At 31.6% G+C, this 22,264-nt stretch overlaps 2 protein-coding genes across 2 annotated transcripts; one reads left to right on the forward strand and one right to left on the reverse strand.

Moving 5' to 3' along the window:
- LOTGIDRAFT_219843 (hypothetical protein) lies at positions 1 to 7,944 on the forward strand. Its single transcript, XM_009063319.1, has 5 exons — positions 1 to 43; positions 2,494 to 2,521; positions 4,504 to 4,644; positions 5,700 to 5,942; positions 6,719 to 7,944. The coding sequence occupies exons 1-5, from the start codon at positions 41 to 43 to the stop codon at positions 6,748 to 6,750; spliced, it is 447 nt and encodes a 148-aa protein (XP_009061567.1). The 5' UTR covers positions 1 to 40; the 3' UTR covers positions 6,751 to 7,944.
- A 1,336-nt stretch (positions 7,945 to 9,280) lies between these two features.
- On the reverse strand, positions 9,281 to 16,062 carry LOTGIDRAFT_219848 (hypothetical protein; the record flags this gene model as incomplete). The annotated part of the gene is made up of 4 exons (XM_009063320.1): positions 9,281 to 10,487; positions 10,585 to 11,461; positions 11,905 to 12,147; positions 15,840 to 16,062. 3 exons carry the CDS (start codon positions 16,060 to 16,062, stop codon positions 11,433 to 11,435), a joined length of 495 nt encoding a protein of 164 aa, XP_009061568.1. The 3' UTR covers positions 9,281 to 10,487; positions 10,585 to 11,432.
- Between the last annotated feature and the right edge of the window lie 6,202 nt (positions 16,063 to 22,264).

Here is a 22,264-nt window from a genome sequence, read left to right on the forward strand (position 1 = left end):
TTAACACAGTCAGCGAGTGTTCATACCAAATATCATAAAAATGGTAGGTACATCTTGTTTTTACATCTTGATATCGCTCAGGGAATATCACTGATATACGCCAATTGATATATGATATATACAATAGATACCACCGTATATATCATCTACTCACCTACTAATTTACCATCAGTAAGATGAAGAAAAGTTGACTAAGATGATAGGGTGTGGCATGTTTTTTTAATATGATAATCAATTAAATCATGTATATCAAGTTGTTATATTGTATGTCTATGTCATTTTACTTTTATTTAGTAATTTAGTTTGATTTTGGTGATGGTGAGTATTTATAGGTGCTTCTTCAACTGAAGCAAACATAAACGTTGTCCCTAGGTAAATACTTTCCATGTTTGTGGGAGCCGGAGTCTGCGGAGATACTTTGGACTGTTTTGTAATTTATAAAACTCTCATGCTTCTATAGAGTTATACAATGCTCCCTTAAGCTGCAAGCTAGGCGTGGTGCAGACTTATTACTTACTATTGAAAGTAATGGCTAGGGCATGATAAACTTTTGCTTCATTGGAAGACTGATTTGAACTGAATCAATGGGATAGCATTTGTCTTCTGCAAAAATTGATGCACTGACTCTCTCTCAGGCAAATAGCTGTCAGAATAGCTGTAGCCTGTAGTTAAGAGTTTCTCAGACTGATTTAAGCATTGAGTAACCCACTGTCTTGTTGACACATAGCCTATATACATATATTATTAATCAAGTTCAGCTTTGAAATTATAGAATAAAGTTTATTTATTTAACTCTTGCATTTTGAAGATATTTACAGTACAAAACCTATAGCTTGATTTTAGCAAAAAAGGTATTTTTTCAATATTGTCATTCAACATGGCAAACTTCAGGATAACATGCCATTGAAAATATCTATGTGCCACCATGAAAATATATTTCCAGATAGCCATAGCCATGTTAATCATTAAGAAAACGAAGAAAGTAAGATCTGTGTGAGAAATTATTGTAGGAAATCTAACCAATAAAAGAAAAGTTGCCATGTTGACTTGGTGGTTAATGTAAACAAACAGAAACTGGCCTCAGATAAAATATAGGGCAGGTATTGTACACATTGCAGTTTGAGTGGAAATAGCCATAGATGGTCATTTGATAATGATTTTTGTCACATATATTGAGGCCTTTAAAACAAAACTAGGTTTATATTGAGTTATTGAGTGGAAGGTTGAATATTACATATTCTTCAAATTCCTGGAAACCGTCCTGTTCATGATGTTTTTTTGAATGGCTTTTCCATGAGACAACAGGGTTTAATGGCTGAAGCCCACTTTCTCACCATTTTACATTAGAAAATAATTGCCCTTTAGACCCACTCGACAATTGACTGAACCTGGAGCTAAAGATTCTTGGAAAATATATTGGTTGTGTCTGATTACCTTATTTCTGGTTTATATAGCAGATATCTGAAATATTTTAAATCATTGCTCCTACATCTTTCATTCTGCAATTTCTGTCCTATTGGTTGACAAGATCTGGATATTTGGTCTTAGATCATGTTGTCAAAAACAAACCACATTATTTTTTAGTTTTAAGTAGAATCCTATCATATGATGTCATAAAACACATAGTTTAAGTGGAAGTACAAGAATCACAGACGTCATATTCAAAATTAGAATGGTGCAAATCGATGCCATCGGTGACCCCATTTACACTTTTATCTCTAAAGAAATATCTGTTGTTATCAGAGATATATCTATTGTTATCAGAGAAATATCTGTTGCTATCAGAGAAATATATGTTGTACTATCAGAGAAATATCTTTTGTATTATCAGAGATATATCTGTTGCTTTATCAGAGATATTATATCTGGTATTATCAGAGAAATATCTGTTGTATTATTAGAGATATATCAGTTGTATTATCAGAGAAATATCTGTTGTTTTATAAGAGAAATAGCTGTTGTGTTATCAGAGAAATATCTGTTGTTATCAGAGAAATATCTGTTGCTATCAGAGAAATATAATTTGTTTTATCAGAGATAGATCTGTTGTAGTATCGGAGATATATCTGTTGTAATATCAGAGAAATATCTGTTGTGTTGTCAGAGGAATATCTGTTGTATTATCAGAGAAATATATGTTGTATTATCAGAGATATATCAGTTGTATTATCAGGGAAATATCTGTTGTGCTATCAGAGAAATATATGTTGTATTATCAGAGAAATATACGTTGTATTATCAGAGAAATAACTGTTGTTTTATCAGAGATATATCTATTATATTATCAGAGAAATATCTGTTGTATTATCAGAGAAATATCTGTTGTATTATCAGAGAAATATCTGTTGTTATCAGAGAAATATATGTCATGTTATCAGAGAAATATAATTTGGTTTATCAGAGATATATCTGTTGTATTATCAGAGAAACCATGGTGCAGACAGCAGATGTGTAGCATTAATACTTTCATTTCTGAACTTTCTCTCGTTTCAGTCTGCCTTAAATAAAGATAAAAGAGAAGGTAGGTTAAAAGTTAATCTTTTGATAAAGTTCTTGGAGTTATCAGGGAAATTGTAATCTTTTATTTTCAGGGAGATTCCTTTCATGTAATTCTACTCCTCAACAAAGGTTATTACCTATATGTGTATTTTATTCGGTGCTGATGACTTAACACACACAAATAGCATCAGGTGTTCCTGAATCACTTTTGTCGCAATGAATCCAATGAATCGAGAAAGAAAGGCTTGACCAAAAAGATTTAATGAAGAAAATATTGCTTTGCTCATCATTGTTTAAACCATGTCCCCTTATCATAAATAATGCTTTTATATACATTGGTAAATATAATCAAACATTTAACCTTTTTCATGTTAACCTTAATCATAATCATATAATATTGCTTGGCTTGTTTTGAATCATGTGACATTATGAATATTTGATATATCAATTCCTATAACAAGATTTACCTATTGCAGTGCATAAGTTTTTACATGCAGCGATTTGATTGGATTGTAAGCTAGCTAATATAGCCAATTGGAGCCCTCAATTACAAACTCAGCCAGATTCATTCTGTTGAGGGCTCTGATTGGCTGTCATTGTGGAGATGTGTGTAGATGTTTTAAAAGGACCACATGTGGTGGGTATCAAGCAAACTATTGGCTGACTTGGACACTCTTGGTGGATCAAGAGTTGCCAATATCTTTCAGCCCTTCTGAGGGGATTTTCACCACCATTCACTTAAATTGAAATAAAATATAAGCTGTCAAATTAACATACTGGAACTCTGTCTGATGTTTTGATAGTAGATAGTAGAAATCTTGTAAAACATGTGCTTTTTTATTATCTATATTAATATATTATAGTTTCTGGTTGCTAGGCAACATTTTATTTTGATTTAATACAAGTCTTTTAATAATGATTTACTTTTAACTAGATTCAAAAAAAGATTTTATAATAATGCTTCTGATAAATTTTAAAATTCATGGAAACCTGTGTTTGTGGCTGAAAGTTTCGCTGGTAGTAAAATTCGCTTTTAGATAATGCAGGGTTTTTTTGGTGGGTAACAGTTGCTTTGAAGTCTAGCAAGAAAATTAAGTCGTTCTTCTCAGACTAGCTATATTCTCTGACATGAAGAAGATTGCTGAGAAGCTTAACAGAAAATTTAGAGGGAAGGGGGATAATACAATCAATCAAGGATCCTGAAGGGGGTAATAGAAAGAAAAAGTTTGAAAACCCGAGATGTGATGGGATGTTTATTGCAAATTACAAAATCTGTTTTCAGACAACTTTGGTTTAATTTCTCTAAATAATTTAGAAGATAAGATGTGGGATAACTTTTGATGCTTTTGATGATTGGTGATTAACTATAATAAGATAAACAAATTGATTTCACATTTTATTTTTATGATTTAAAACTTAAGACGCTTCCCAACTATCGGTACAAGCCTTAGAACATGAATTAAAATATCTGATACGAACATTTTACTGTCTGTAGAATCTGTTAATGACATGAAATCTAACTTTATGTTGAAATATAGATGTGAAATTTGAAATAATAATTTTTTGTCTAAATTAGGATACAGTATTATGAAGTATATTTTGTTTCATATCATTTCAAACTTTTTGTAAATGAGGATATCAAATATTCTCATCATAAATATACATTTCAAGCTATTAATTACCACTGTGTAATCAATAACATCTTTTTATAATCCACTTATTTTTCTTGATGTTTGCTAGTTTGTAATTCTAACCCACCCATACAGCCTGTAGATCATAGATTTGTATGTTAAATCAACCCAGCATCAATAAAGCAGAACATTTTGAAGTGTTTTCTTGTTTATGCTGAATGAGTCTTTTCATATCAGTAGGAATCTGACAAAAAGTGTCGCGAAAAGTATGTTTTAATAGGACCAGTGAATGCAAGTCTGATACTGGGCCTTAAAAATGAAAGTAGCTCCCTGACATTTTTTTGTAATTTTTGATTAATGTTACATTTTGCAGAATTACAAGAAGCATTCACCATGCATTGTCAAGCTGATAACAAAGTTGCATTAAACCAACTTGGTATGGTGATCAGATCAACAGGATGTAGTCCTACTCAATCAGAATTACATCAAATTATTAAAGATCTAGAAAGTAAAGGTGGGTTGAAATTGTAAATATACAGAGTGCTAACAACCCTGTATTCCCAGTGAAACTGTATTTCATTTACATTTGATTTGAAGATCATATTTATTTTACAACTTATTTGAAGTATTTTAAGGTGGTGATACCATTCTCAGTAGGAACCTGAAATTTGGAACAAAAAACCCTAATATATGCCTTCACATGCAAACTTAAGTGTAGTTTTAATTCCCATATAGCTTTCCTGTCAAAGTTTTTATGCCCTACCCCTCTTAAAAGGACTGGTTTTAGCCTCACCCCATAATTCAAACCTCCAAAACTTCGCTAATTTAGATGTTTAAGGTATAATTTTGGTCTGAAATAAACATAGAACATGCCTTTCATCTATTTCAGTCGGAAAAATAATTCATATTTTAATAGTGTTTTTTTCAAATTTTTGAGAAATCAACTTGAGCTACCACCCTATATATATATGACCCTATTATAAACAATAGATGTGTAAGGTTAGGAAAGATATCAATAAAATAAAGACTTGTAGGGATTAGGTCAAGAGAAAACAGGTTTATCAAGTTGATCAGGAAAAAACTACTGTTAGTTGAATAATACACTGGTATTAGAAATGATTTAATAGTGGTAGAATAATGTGACATATTGAGTTTTAATAAATATACATAATAAGCTTTGTGGACTCTCCAGAGAAAGAGATGTGGAGTTGAGAAACTCAGTGATTAATTGTTCAGTGGCATCAGGTGTTATGGGAATGTGAGAATGTTTTGCTTATGCTATCAACACCAGCATCAGTGAAGCTCAAATTTAATGTTGGACTAAAAGCTAAAAAGAACCTACCAATAGATTACAAAATTACCAATAAACTTTATTGCTTTGGTGGTTGCTATTTGAAATATCAAGGCCTCTGTGTTATATGCCCCCTTCAATGTCTTCTTGCTTTGTTTGAGGGTTGTAAATCATTAAATAAGCTTCCTAATTGTCTTTACAATGGCTCTTCTTTTCAAAATGCCAGGAGTTTTTCCCCTTCTCATTCTGGACTTTTCATATCAATACATAATTTTCAGGTATGCGAAGTTTAGAGTTTAACCAAGTAGTAAATATTGTGGAGAAACACAACTTTGCCAGTGAATCCATGGAAAGTTTAAAAGATGCTTTCAGAATATTTGATAAAGATGGCAATGGTTTTATCAATGCAGCAGAGTTACGTCATGTCTTGTGTAACCTGGGTGAAAAATTAACTGATGAGGAAGTAGATGAGATGATTAGAGAAGCTGATTTAACAGGAGATGGTCAAGTAAACTATGATGGTGGGTATTACAATATTTTAGCAAGCACATGCCTAAAGAGACTGTAAACAGGTTTTTCTAAACTTTGTATGTGTATTCGGGCCATTTATGGCTTCTCTTTGCAGCATTACAACTTTCCCTCAGATCAGATGTCTTTGGTTCCTGTAACTATAGAAGTGCCTAACCTTAAATGAAATCACTATTGCAAAATCATAATTATGCCATCAGAAAATTTGTACTTTCAATGGAATTGCAAGAATAACAAAGGTCTAACTGAAACTGAAACTGGTACAAATCGATGTATCTGATACACATTGAATTTTTAGAACACTTCTTGAAAATCCGTTAAATATACTTTTAGTAATCAGCCTCTGTCAATCTCCAAGAATATGAAAAAATGTTTCATGAAATACATATAATTGCATATAATATAATGTGGCAGGTCCCTTTTAAGTCAATTTCAGCCTAGTTTATGAAATTGAAAAAAGGAAATGTATCCTAATTTGGAATAAGATTTGTGGTATGAGAATTCATTTGAGAGATGGAGACTAGCTCATTCTTCATCCGAAATCTGACTCTTGCCTCTAAATTCAGATATGCTATAATGACAGCTCCACTTAGGGCTTTACTCTGCATCTTCTATGCAGAATGGTGCTCATTTCATGTCTACATGATTTTATCAGCTTATGAACATTTACTTATACATTATGATTTACACATCTATCCTTCTCCTTTGATCCATAATTGTGTAGAACTTCTTATAGAACATATTTAATTATATTGTTTGTATTTTTCAGAGTTTGTAAAGGTATTATTAGGAGGCTATTAAAATCACAGTTATTATTATTATAAGATATATATTATTATTATTGTAAGCTCACTGTATACTAATACATATCATTATTAATTGTTTTAATTTGTACTTTCACTGTAACTTATGAAGTTTTACTTATAGATAAATATGACTTTATGAAAATGTATGTAGATCTACAGCTCTAGATATTTCATGTTTTTTTTTTTTGTGCGTGAAATAATGCGTAAAAAATATAAAAATCTGTCTGTTAGATTTAAGCAAAATGTTTCTTTGAATCCTGGAAGTTAATTTTTTGCATTTCTCTTAAGTAACAGTAGAAATGTTAGTTATTTGTGGCTTAGTGACTATAGAAATCGTTAGTGGCCTTATATTGTTTAGTTAAGTGATGCACACATTAGCTATGCAATTTTAATATTTCTAGCTGGCAAAAAGTAGAAGTATAAATGAATTAACACAATTTCAATTGTGTTCTTCACATATTTAGACTCCTTAAAAATGGCAGTTGTTGATTTATATTCTGGTATAAGTGAAAATAAGAGATACAATGTCATACAAATTAAATTTTTGTTTTTAAGATTTGTATATTAGTTTCTACTGAACTACATAATTTTGTATGAAAGTTTTTTACCATATAAAGCCTTAATGCATTCCTAAAATCCATTCAAAACCATTCCACTCTCTATCCCAAGTAAGGAATCAATTTTTGATAACCATGGTGATGAAACCAAGTTTGTCTCAAATTATTTCTCTGAAATGTTTCAGCCCCATTTACTGTCATAAATATTGAGGTCTAATAATGACATAATGGTCTGTAAACTAGGAATAGCTCTACCAGTTTATATCAGGGACTAGTAGACTTCGAAAAAACTTGAAATCGATATGGAAAAATCAGTCTTCCTGAATAAGATTCATTATCAAGGCTATGTTTTGTTATTGCTTGGGTCAAGTCTCTGATATCAGGCACAAGCTGCCAATCGACTAATACTGTAAACTTTTCTTATCAGCCAAGTGATCACCAAAACTAGAGGATATGAATGGGTTTCCCTTGAAAAATATTGCATTGCACAGGTCTCTGATTAGCATGCTCTTGTTGTGGCTTCTGATTGATACCAAATCCATCTTTATTATTGAGAACAATCCAATGTTGAGTAATGTGTCACATTAATCCACTATGTAATGAAATATTATTAAACATCACTATTTTCTAGTATTTATTTTTGTATTAGATACTGCCGCACTTTCAGATGTGCATGCTGGCTCATTTATCAGTGATGTAGGTCAAAAGATCAGGACATGAAAATGTGTTTGGTTGTTCCCCAAAATGCCTCTACCCTGAAATGAAAAAGTTGTCAAAATTGTAAGGATGTAGATTGTAGAACTTCACTTAATGGGAGCCTCCACAAATAGTCCTATCATAATAAATTTTTATGTGCTTCTGTCAATTCAATCTGGTGAACAAAGAGAAATAATTCAAATCAGACCAAAATAATTTCTTCAGTCAGTTTCTTTGTTTTAGACTTAAAACCATACAGATAGTTTTGCATTTGGCTTTTGGATTAAGATTTTCATGCACTACAGTCACACACACAAAGCTTTTGTCTTTCACATACTTTTTGACTGGGATTTGAACTGTGAAAAATTGCTTGAAATTTTATGCAATCAATTTTTATTAATACTTGTGATAGATAATACAGATTTGGTCTAGTAAACCAAAACTATCAATAGGTGAAAAATCCTGAGATTAAAGTGGCCATGTTTTTTTTTTTAACCTCAAGATTCATAGAAGTTCTTCTTCAGAAATTATTATGAAAGGGCAGCTGGCATAAAATCTGTATTGCAGAGTTACTCCTGTGGTCAAACTCTCAGTAAAGGAAATCCAAGTAACATCTTGAAGGGTTTGTTTTGAGGTTTTCTAGCATTTTCAAGTGTATCAGAGCCATTTATGTCTTCCATTCGCATCAATATTTCTAAGATGTCTATTCCAGTAAATCTGGAAATTCTTTACCATATACGACCTCAGTGTCCCAAAAGCTGCTAACAGTATCTAGGGTCTTTGAAATAGCCTCATCCAAAAACAGTTACTTTTGGTGGAATTGCAAGATCCACAGAAAATTGGAATGGTGCAATTCGATTCTATCCCTCTATGATTAGGTTATTCATACAATACTAAGAACTGGGATTGGTTGACTGATTAGAAAGTGTCCATATCAAAGTTCTTACTGTTGTATTGAAACAATTGTCTTATGCAAGTTTAAAAAAAAAAAAACACTCAGTCTGGACTTACAAGTTGTAAGATATGATTTGATATACCAATCTTGTCACAGTACGGCACAACAATTCCTCAAAAACAGGAGAACTAATTTCAAGTGATCTAATAAGCAAAATAAAGCCCTTAGCATTATCTTATGCAAGTTTTAAAAGCAGGCCCTAACTGTGGCCACCACAAACTATTTCAGTCTGAACAGGATATGACTCCAGATCCCAATTTTGTCACTGCACAGTGAACCTTCAAAAACGAGAAATATGTGAGAAAAAAAATAAAACTCTTTCTGTGACATTTACATTTTATTTCATCTGAAGAGAAGTGATTATGGATGTAAGCAAGTAAACATGTAAAATAATAAACATAAATAAACATCAATCAAATATTGTTGTCATAGAAACCTTTTAATTTTATTATCTTGCCAATCACAGCATCATCTCGTTCAGTTTTTACTTTACTTATCTCCTTATTTTTAATTGTCTTCAATAATTACTTCATTTAAACAATTTGGAAAGGTTCTTTGGAAATTTTTTAGATGGAATTAGTCAAAACTTCTAAAATATCTGTTAATTTGTTCACCAATTTCAAGTTTGCTGCAAGTTTGTTAGTTGCAAATAAGTTTAAAAGCATAAAATCTCAAATACATAGGTAAAAATTTAGAATTAAAATTTCTAAAAGCATTTGCAAGCTTGATTGATGGTTCAGTGGTGGAAAGCAAAGAAATAAAATTATTTAAAATTTGTGTATACTAAATTGCAATACAAGTTACCACCAAATCTAACTAATGATAATCAGTGGATGAGTTTGAATTTCAGTAAATTTCAGTATTTTAGATGTAATTAAATTCAAGTCTCTTTTCAAAAGTGTGTTACCAAATCTGTTCCAAACAATTAAGGGACTAAATTTATAGATTCAAGATATTTGAATCGTGACTGAGGTTTAGGCACCACTTGATTACCACTAGTAGATTGTGTGTAATTACTCAGTACTAGGTGTAATGAAGATCTGAAATCTAGGTTTTTATCACTAATAAATAATGTCGTCTCCAATTATTACGTAATATACATACTAATACAGAGTTATACCTCTTAAAGGATACAATTATAAGAAAAAGTAGAAAAAGTCTGAAACTTTAACCTGTCACCGAAAACTAAAAGCTAAAAAGCCCATTAACGAAAAATTTCCTCCATGCCTTGTAGAAGGCTGTTTGCACCAATTGCTGCGTAAAATGACCCATCATTCATATTTGTCTTGAATGAGAAATTATGGAACACCAATCATGACAAATTTTGTTAGTTTTAAATTGCGTAGCTAACCTTAACAAAACAATCAAACAAATGCGTACATGGAATTGTGTCAAATGCCAGTACATCTGACAATCAAATTTGACATAACTGGTGCTCCATAAATCTTTCCTGAGCAATGCTGTAACAAGCAACACCCACAATCAATGAATTGACCAATAGCTCAAAATCAACCAATCATAAATGTTGCTTTACATCACCTGACAGCCTACTCCAAATAAGGTCAGATCTGGTTAGTATCACATGGTTTTAAAGACTGCTTTCAGAAAATGTTAATTAAATGATTACAGATGTGCCTCAATGTATAATAAACATGGTAATATATACACTTGATTCAAATTTCACTCTCATTGGATACAGAAACGTAGGGCAATATTGAATTGAGTAGCTCATATACTCTCTTTAAACTTTTCAGCATAACCTATTCCCTCCAATTTAGTTAACTTCTACAGCAAGAATTAGATATATACTAAATGTAGTATATTCTCTATCCTACTTATCTTTATTTAACTGATGCTCAAATTCCTTCTATAATAACTCTAACCAGGCATAAAAAATTCAAATATTAATCCAGTTCCATATTGTATTCAGTGAGAGTGAGATTTAAGACATACTTTATGGACATTACATATAACTCAGTTTATGGATTTTCTGGTAGTAGTTCAGACAAACAAAACAGACGACAATACAACAATCGGACACACCCCAAACATCAGACGTTAAACCTTCCAATGATATGTTCCTCCTAGTATTACCATTATTTGCTGTTGCCCGTTTGAAAGATAAGCTACTACTTGAAAAAATTAAAAAATTGGCAGGGAAAATTTAGAAGTGTCAAGTAAAAAATGGTAGCATTTTTACCAAATCAGAGGACTTAAATAGTGATAGACATTAATTTCAAATTAAAAGAAGTGGAATTTTTGCTGTTAAAAATTTGACTCCAAATATTAGGATGGGTAAGATGTATTAAAAACAAAAAGCCTTCGATTCTTATTTAAGAATTAAGAAGGTTGACAGTAAAATTAACAAGAATATTTACAGTTACAGACAAACACCTTCATTGGCACAGATATTTTACAAAGGATGAAAAAAAAAACAAGATTTGAACGACAGGTATACACGAAAGACAGCTACTTTGAGGTCATCATTGTCACAAATTCTGAAAAGAGAAAAAAATGGAATATAAACCTTGTCAAAAGACAAATATCAGAGCAGTAAATATTTTCAACATGAAACCTAATACAAGAGATATAACAGGAATATCCCTCAGAAACGGTACCCAATTTTTTCAAGCACGAATAACTGGACAGAGGTCAGGTCTGAACACAGAAAACTAAGTTATTGAAATGATTCCACCATCTAACCTATTTGTTGGCCTGCAACTCAGGTGATCAATTCTAACAGGTCAACAGCTTATCCCTCATCAAACAAGATATTTTTCAAAATTCCTGGATTCCACGGATAGCTGACCTGACTGCTACATATATACTAACAAAGGTAGCATCAAGGGAAGTAATTAGATTTCAATGACAGGAATATCATTGCTACCTGAAGGCCAAGATGGCAGGATTAGCTAGCAAGTCAATGTGACTCACAACTCACCTTCATAATTTACTTGTCCATCCCCATCTATATCTGCTTCTCTAATCATTTCATCTACTTCTTCATCAGTTAATTTTTCACCTAAATTTGTCATAACATGTCGTAATTCAGCCGCACTGATGAATCCATTGCCGTCTTTATCAAAAACTCTAAATGCTTCTCGAATCTCCTCCTCGCTGTCTGTATCTTTCATTTTACGAGCCATCATTGTTAAGAATTCTGGGAAATCGATAGTACCATTACCTGAAATCATAATTAACGTTTCCGGTAAATAAACCAGTTGACAGGTATTTAATTACTGGTGATTACACAAAGTTAATTAACATTTTTAAGATAAAGAATGTTATGGTCAAAATTTTTGTGAAATTTTATACATAAAAAATCAATCTCTGAAAATATTGACCATAAGATAAGATTAGCATCCACACAAGCTGATTAAATTGAGGCATTGGTGACAATTTGGTGACAAGATCTTAGCATGAGACAGTAAACTGAGAAGATGGCATGTTGTTAGACATAAATCCTAGCCTTTGGAAATGGTTATTATATGAAAATTTCCCTTTTAAACTATCACAGCTGCCTGAACTTAAGTCAAGATGATTGTGAAAAGAGAAAAAAGAAACAGGAAATTTTATGGATATTGCAGAACTTGTCAGCTTTACAAGACATTTTGACAAGATATCAAAATTCATTATCAACTGTAGCAATCTGATTATATTCATGCCTATAACAACCAACTGTGAAGCCAATTTTAAATTTGATTAACTACACACATTTCTCAAAGAATCTGCCAAGCTGAATTCTTATATCTTATAGAATCATATTTACATAGATCACACTTGTTTCGATACTTTGCTATTTTGACATCTCTTCATAATCCAAACCATTAAGCGAAAAAAGTTTTGAAAAGCTTATAAACAAAAATAAGATCCCAAAATTCATTGCCCACAAAAATAATTTCCTCTATACCTTGAGAGTTAAATGTTATATTACAATCGGAAATACCAATTGTTTGGTTATTTAACAGTCATTACCAATATAACCATGGACCTATCAATCTTTACAGTTTGTTATATAGTTATACTGGTAAATAATGGATAGATTTTAAACCATTATTGATAAACTATTAAATCAGTAATATTACGCTAACATTTATTATATTGCACATCATTATTTATATTACATAGCACATCATTATATTATATAATTTAACCGGTGTCTATTTATTTCTAATTAATAACAGATAATCTCTCTCTCTCTCTCTCTCAGTCTCTATTCAACTTTTCACTCCTCATAAAACTCTAGCTCGGTAATCAACATTTTTTATGGCTTGAAATTCTGTGAGAATCTAAATTGAAGCTTCTACTGCGTACAAAATTTCATGGCATTTTTAATGTTCCATTCATTTCAATTTTCTATATTTAGACATGACAAAATTCAGGGGAAGAATCTTTTTTTTTCTTACTACAAAATTTCATTGCAATAACCGAAATAAATTCTTGAACAGTGTATGTAGAACATCTTAAAGAAATGTACATATTACAATGTAATATATGGCCGATTAGTAATGCGTTTCCATTTCCATTTACTTTGATGTATTTGTACTTTGAGTCATGAAGGGAAAATATCAGTTGTTATAAATTGGATATACTACCTATAGCTCAGGGATGGAAGATGTGTAATTTACTAATCAATAAATGAAAGGAAGAAATTATTTGTGAAATGCAAGGTTTTAATCTTAATCCTGCAAGTCTCTAGCATGCAATGAAAGTTCCACATTGATGACAACCTATTCTATATCAGACACTATAAATAACCACCAATCAGAACATCAGATACATTATAAATCAATTAATTATTAAAATAAATAATAAACTTCAACAATATCGTGTATTGTTCACTCTGGCTCGCTTAGATTGATCAATTTTTTATTGCTATGTTTGAATACAATAGCAGTTTCAAGCTACATTGGGTTTGATATTGATAACACAGGAGTATAGAGAAAAGATTAAAATAAAAACTACGTTAATTTATAATTTAGTAGACTAGAGTAGTAATGACCATTCCATACTTATTGACTGGAGAATCAATAATTAGAAAATAATTATCAACTTTCATTACATTAGTGAGTGTTGATACATCTGGTTCAGTGACCAGACCTCAATGACCAGACTGCAGACAGCAAAAACAATACTCCATTTGTTCAGCAACATGTAAAGAGGTTTTTTTTTTTTTAACTTTTAAATGTAGCAGGAACACAAATTGTATTCATATGCAACATTCTAATTTCTAATCAGATGTCTGTGGTTCTTGTACTTCCACTCAAAATAAGTGTTTGATGAATCACTATAGCAGGTCCTTATATATCAATAGCAGCTTTTGCATTAGTTTACTTTTAGTGGAATTGTTAGAAACATAGACGTCCGGTTGAAAAATGGAATGGTGCAAATTGGTGCACATCAGTGTACCCTATACACAAAAATGTTAAAAAAAACTTCCTTTACAATCTCTTTAATGAACCATGGGTAATGAGCAGAAATGATCAGACTCTACAATTCATATTCAATTGGCCTAATTTTTTTTTCAGACAAAATATCAGCAAATTTGGCAAATTTTCTGTGCAGCAAGATGAACAAGGTCAATTTCAAATGTCAAGCAACTCTACGTTATATATACACTTTGCATTAGAACATTGAAGTGCAAAGAAGTTCATGATCACTGAACATAAACTTTCAATGCTTTCATTAGTTTTTCTTTAGGATTATAAATGTTTCACTGAAGTCATTGAAATTAAGTTTTAATGTTGTATATAGATATCAAAGACGTCAATAAAGGCAGTAGGCAGGAAAACTTCAAGGAGATGAAATGCTCTGTTGATCAACTATTTTAAATATGGTTTTAGTATTGACATATTCATAACTGAAGTCAATTAGTCCATTGTAATATTCAGAATAATTCCATAAACCAATATTTAATAGATGATACAAATAAGTGGCATCAGGTATTCACTTAGAGTGAACAAGCTATGTATTATCTACAGTCTAACTAACAGTTATGTACCAAGTAATGTACAAAAACTCAAATTTGGTGCTTTTTAATCACCAATCCTAGTCATTTGGTCAAAAATTCCAGAATTATATGCAGTATGTATAGTATTTTGTGTGATGTACATGCCATAGGAGAGTGTCAATGGCCATATAATCTACTATTTACAGTAAGTCCCTTGAATTCCCCTCAACTTACACTTGTATCAAGTCCCTTGAATTCCCCTCAACTTACACTTGTATCAAGTTCCTTGGATTCCCCTCAAATTACACTTGTATCAAGTCCCTGGGATATCTCTTAACCTAAACACTTGTATCAAGTCCCTTGAATTCCCCTCAACTTACACTTGTATCAAGTTCCTTGGATTCCCCTCAAATTACACTTGTATCAAGTCCCTGGGATATCTCTAACCTAACACTTGTATCAAGTCCCTTGAATTCCCCTCAACTTACACTTGTATCAAGTCCCTTGGATTCCCCTCAACTTACACTTGTATCAAGTTCCTTGGATTCCCCTCAAATTACACTTGTATCAAGTCCCTGGGATATCTCTAACCTAACACTTGTATCAAGTCCCTTGAATTCCCCTTAACTTACACTTGTATCAAGTCCCTTGGATTCCCCTCAACTTACACTTGTATCAAGTCCCTTGAATTCCCCTCAACTTACACTTGTATCAAGTCCCTTGGATTCCCCTCAACTTACACTTGTACCAAGTCCCTGGGATTGCTTTAACCTAACATTCGCATCAAGTCACTTGAATTCCCCTCAACTTACACTTGTATCAAGTCCCTGGGATTGCTCTAACCTAACACTTACATCAAGTCCCTTGGATTCCCCTAACCTAACACTTGTATCAAGTCCCTTGGATTCCCCTAAATTAATACATACCATCAGCATCCACTTCATTGATCATATCTTGTAATTCTGCTTCTGTTGGATTCTGTCCTAAAGATCTCATTACAGTACCTAATTCTTTAGTTGTTATAGTACCATCACCATCTTTATCAAACAGACTGAAAGCCTCTTTAAATTCTGAAAATATATAAAATTTTAAGAGTTGAGCATACAAGGACAATGTGTTTTTTTTTTTAACTTCTAGGTGCTTAAACATTGTGAATATGATAAAACTCCAACATGTTAGAAGAGTGAATGGAATTAAGTTACTACCCCCGCTAACTGATCAATAACAATATATTATATATAACGAAATGATTTGACATAAAAAGGTTTTTACAATGATTGATGCGAGTAGTATATAATATCAGTGAGAATAGTCTACATGTATCTCGAGTCCGGGGCTCCAATATTCTATAAAGAAAATGAAGCACGGTAAAACTACTAGATCAGGTTACTATTCCTGTCGTTATCATTATAAAATAAAATACTATTATTCTATAAAAGTGTCTGAGACAGGCTGATTATAATTATTATTATTCATAATGACCAGTGAATCATTGTCCATTTTTTTTCATTATTAAACATTGGAATGTGGCTGATAGAAAGCCCAATAGAGGCAATATTTCTTTGGCTTTTTTTGTCACAAATATACAAAAGTATAATTGTAAAGTAATTAGTAGCCTGAATATACTAAACTTGATCCAAGGGAAATAACTCAAAATCCCTACCCTTTTGATATCAGTGTGTGGGATTCAGGTTTTAAACAGATTAATGTTAGGAATTGGAAAGAAATGCATCATTCTGCGTGACATTCTTATTTTTAATTATGAGTTTAACCTTTTCAAGCACTAGCGACTGTGACTGAATAAAATCACATATAATGTCAATGTGATAATCAAACTCTAAAACTTTAGAACTCCCACATGTATATATATTTATATAGATAAAATATTATGAACTGAAGTTGAAGTGTTCAAAGTGTTAATAATATAAAGGCAACGAGTTTATTCTGCTTTGAGGTGCTTTACCAATGTGAATATGATAAAACTCCAACATGTTAGAAGAGTGAATGGAATTAAGTTACTACCCCCGCTAACTGATCAATAACAATATATTATATATAACGAAATGATTTGACATAAAAAGGTTTTTACAATGATTGATGCGAGTAGTATATAATATCAGTGAGAATAGTCTACATGTATCTCGAGTCCGGGGCTCCAATATTCTATAAAGAAAATGAAGCACGGTAAAACTACTAGATCAGGTTACTATTCCTGTCGTTATCATTATAAAATAAAATACTATTATTCTATAAAAGTGTCTGAGACAGGCTGATTATAATTATTATTATTCATAATGACCAGTGAATCAATGTCCTTTTTTTTCATTATTAAACATTGGAATGTGGCTGAAGGAATGCTGATTAGCGACAAAACTTTGAAATACATAATACGATATAACCAGCAATAACTTCATAATCAGTCTTATTCCTGGTAGCACCTTCAAACAAACAAATTGACTTCTACAATATCTCAGAACAACTAAAAAAATTTGGGTTTTCTTCATTACATAAATAGTAAATCTCTCAATCTACTGGAGCCATGATAGTTCAGTGAGATGCTAGCTTGCAACCCTAAGGTCCTGGTTTATTCCAGCATAGGTCAAGATAATAACTGAATTTTCCAGCTTTCATTTCATAAATTTTGAATCGATATTCTGGGAACGCTATGGATCAGTGAGTTAAAAGCTTTCTTGTTAGATCTTTATGAAGTTCAGAGCTCACTTGGTTATATGTCAAGATAATTCCTAGGCATTGTTACATTTTTCCATTTGTATCACTGTTTATCAACATAGTTTTTTAATGGAAAAGTTTTCAAAGTATTGATTTCTTCGAAACGTATCAAAGAGAAATTGATAAGTGAACAAGATATATATGATTGTGATAAAGATAATTATTTATAGTGAGATATAACAAGATATCAAAATATATTGAACTTTGCCTTCGTACCAGTTACGTCAAAATATATCTTTCTATTTTTATTTTTTTATGCTCCATATAAAGCCATTTCCCATTATTTTCTGTGCATGCAATGAAATCATCCAATCATTAAATTAATGTAACGTTCTGACATCTGATAAATATGACTGGGGAATACAATATAAATCCATTTTGCTACCCTCATGGTAGGCTCCATCTGTGATTGACAAGTTACAAATGAGAATGTGTTGTATATTCCCAAATCTTTCTCATGAGATGAATAATTTCTAATGTCAGTGCTCTGGAGGTTCTGCCCTTACTCATCATTTAATTCACGAGACATCAACAGGCATGCATCAAAACTCATTCATTAAACCTGATTTACAAAATATTACATCCAGCTATACATATCAAAAAGACAATTTTATGGATAGATACTTCTGGTATATTTATTACTTCAATGTTTCAATGTGGTTCTCACACCGTCATCAGGAATATAATAGTTATATAAATATATAATTATTATATTCCTGATGACGGTGTGAGAACCACATTGAAACGTTGAAGTAATAAATATTCTAGAAGTATCTATCCATAAAATTGTCTTATTTATCTATATCTTGTGCTTCTAATATGCCGTTGAAAGATCAGCTATACATAGGTGATAATTCAGGAGTAGATAAATCCTATGTTTATTGAACCATTCACCTCCACATAAAACATTTTAAAATACAAGCTCATTAGAGATAAAAACATTTTTAAATCAATATGTTGTTCTAAATTGAAATATACAAATTAAATTCAAAACAGAAATTGAACAATTTATAATTGTGTCATAAAATCAATACATTGGTGCAAACCATTAGAAATCAAAATCCAACACAAATAAGCCTCCATAATAAATTCAAAACTTCCAGACAAAGTAGGTCACTGATACCTATGCACATTCACAATCAACAAGAACAGTCTTTTTCTTTTTTTACAGACTACTTTTTAAATCAAACTTAATCTTCTTTTTTTTCATTTTAGTATTTTAAACCCGACAGGAATCCCCCCCTCTATTATTATTTTCCTTTATTTTTTTTAATTTTCCGTATCTGATTGATTTACCTAGAAACAGTTTTGATAATGTTGAGATATGGAAAAATATCACTGACAATTTAGGAATAAATTGTCTGGAATTCAATAAGGTTACAGAATTAGTAACAATATCAAGCAGAATATTAAAAATTTTATGTTATCGATCAATATATGAACATTATCCTTATATCAAGACAAGATCCATGTACTGCAGGGACTTGCTGACATTTCACCATGATTGATAATTGATTCTTGATAGACACTGACTCTACAAACATTATCTGAAGACTTTTTACATTCACCAACTGTTTGTTACAAACATGCTACATATAATATCACACAAAAGACATCTGAGGCAATCTAATGTGTAAGAAGAGTTGACATTTATATTATCGGACAAATTTATTCGCTGTAGAAATTGACAGCAAAGAATAATTGAAAATGATACTTTGGGAGAAAATCAGCAAATTTCCTGAAAATGACTGAAAAGTCAACCAGCAATATCAACAATACTAAGTTATAACTTGAAGTATGAAGATATGAAATGAGTTTACATTCTACTTTGTAGCACCTATTTAGACCTAATGTTGAATGGCAAAACTAAACAGTGTGGAGGAGAAATTGGCATGACATCAAAAATTCTAGTCTTAAGAGCAAACAAACCATCTGAATTGGGTTTCCAAAGCTTCAAGGGCAGGGCCAACTGCACCAACTTAGAGAAAAAAATGAGACATCCTATCTATTTAAGCTATTTCGCACCACCTGTCCAATGAAATATTTACTACAAATAAAAAACTAAGATCACTAACACTTGTTTTTAAGTAATCTGCACAGCACCTTGAAAAATTACTATCTGACCAGTCTGCCTTTTTCAAGTATAAATGAAAGCCCAGGACAAATAAGCCAAATCAATCAATAGAAAATACCTTCAACATTGATACATTTCCTCTATTTTGAGAAATCAATACAGAGAAACAAACCAAATCAAAACAGTTCCATGGCGGAACAGACACAATCCTGATTCTTTATTACTCAATCGATATATTATCTTAATAAATTCATCATTTTATCTCATCAAGAACTATTTCCCGTATTCAACCATTATACAACGTGGTTAATGAAAAGATGACAAAGATGCGCTGTGATATGTTATTTGTGGTGTGATAGAGCTATGTTATCATACAGTGCATGTCTCCCTTGTAGTGTCACTTTAACATAATAGCTATCAAGTGGAAGACCAATATTTGTTTAGAGAAAATATTATTGGTTACCCATAAGATAACCGCCATTAGATCATTGGTTAAACTCAATTTTCTACTTAGACATTCATTGGACTCAGACCACCACTAACTATCTCGTTGTTCCAAACTTTCAGTGAATTTCAATCCAGTAAGGTTTGAATAATGTCATTTCACACCAAATATTGATCAGAAACAACTACATCTTATTTCTTTATCACTTTTACTTGAATAATTTTCATAAATGGCTGCATCAATACGGATCCAATTACCCCATTATCACACGCATGGAAATTATCTTTTCCTATTGACATCATTCTTTCCTGCCATTTTCAGAACATATCTATCTTACAATAACTTACAAGAATTAACCAGGGATAATTCGAGAATATTCCAGACAATAGAGTACTTTTTCCACATCTCATTTTAGAATTTTTGCTCGAGATTCCAAGTAAGAACTCTTTGATTTCCCTAGATACTAGCCAGTGGAAACATCTAGTAACTTCTGTTTGATTTCTCACTTTAAAAGGACACAATCAGCATTTTTGAGGATTGATTTGAGCATAATCATGGATAAATTCAAAGGTAACCTGTGAACAGCTATTCCTAGCCAAAAAAATTTCATTTTGCAGACTAAGGTTTAATTGATTGGACGGTTTGTAAGCGTGTACCTTTTATCTCACAAAATTTGTATTTTGAGAGAGGAAACCTAGACAAGAATTCAACATGAATATCTATACTTGATAGAAGTTGTGCTCTTAAATATAATTTGTATGGATATTAATTCATGTATCTGGAAGAAAATGAGTATGACTTCAAAGAAATGTTAAATTGATCACCACTGTTCTAGACATTCTGAGAAGAGTTATGGTGTCTTTCAAAAGTCTTAAATAAATGTCTTAGATGAATTAATCATTCCAAATCATATATTCTTCTGGTCTGCAATTAACAGCTCAGGCAAAATATTCTGGAAATGATCCTCAGCACTAGGATATCCCAGAAACAGTGTTAGGATGTTTGACTCTCTATGACATTTCAGCACTAAGAATATGAATGAAACTACAGAGCTGGGTTCAATATATCATATCAGCTATTGAATATCCCTTTGACCTTGAAGAAGTCATTAATTCCGACTATTTTAGTTTGACCAGCTGGTATCCACAAGATATGTCAATATGTGACAAATAGCTGTACTAGAGTAGCCAACAGGCTGTTCTATGATCTTGAAGTCAATTGATAAGACTGGTAACCAATATTCATCCATAAAGTTTGCATCTTGTTGTGCCGAAGGACTTTCTGTCAAACTAACTCGAGAACTTCAAGAATCAAATAAGGGCCAGTTCTAGGAAGTTCTTGACCTTATTAAAAGATAGCTTGCCAGGCCCCACTGGCAGATTTTATTTTGAATAAAAATATTTGGCAGTACAGTAACAATCACCAGTATGAAATATCCAACTCTCAGTCATACACTTCTTTTGAACATTTTGGGACGAATAATATAATAAGTTTTGTCAAAACTCAGCAAGAATAGTGCCTTTTAGTGCTTATGAGCTAAGAACATATTCGATAAATCCTGTAAAATATTTTCAATTCAATAGGGTTTCTTCCATGGGTGATAAAATAATGTCACCAAATTTCTTCAAAATCTGTCAAGAATTGTGGATGGACAACTTTGCGTATAATAATTGTTTGCGAGACCCTCTTTTCAACCAAAATTGGATTTTCAATGTGTTTGGTAATTGGTACCATGGATTAAAGATTATACTCCTACGCATTTGTTTTGAGACAAGATTTCATCAATGGATCTGCCCAAGATCCTCACTATAAGGATTTCATCATTATTACAGAGCCTTGTAGTGCTAATAATAATAATCACTATCTTAATGTCATGTTAAAATGGCCTTCAATAACAATTAACATAATATCAAATTATATTACAAAATGAAAACAGCTGGGGAAACTTATTTTGAATATGGATTTAGTTTCAATTTTTCTGTAGTGAAGAAAATTAAACTATCTTTAATCTAAAATTGTTATCAGTTAAACTTTGTTTTTTTGAATGAATCATTTTCCTTCCTTCTTTTCATTTATTTTTATCTTTATTTATCCCCACCCAT

The sequence above is a fragment of the Lottia gigantea genome (assembly GCF_000327385.1).
Source record: "Lottia gigantea unplaced genomic scaffold LOTGIsca_57, whole genome shotgun sequence".
Lineage (NCBI taxonomy): Eukaryota > Metazoa > Mollusca > Gastropoda > Lottiidae > Lottia > Lottia gigantea.

Coding starts and splice junctions, on each gene's coding strand:
- LOTGIDRAFT_219843 (XM_009063319.1), top strand. Junction 4,645..5,699: donor TAAAGATCTAGAAAGTAAAG/GTGGGTTGAAAT, acceptor CATAATTTTCAG/GTATGCGAAGTTTAGAGTTT. Junction 5,943..6,718: donor TGGTCAAGTAAACTATGATG/GTGGGTATTACA, acceptor TGTATTTTTCAG/AGTTTGTAAAGGTATTATTA.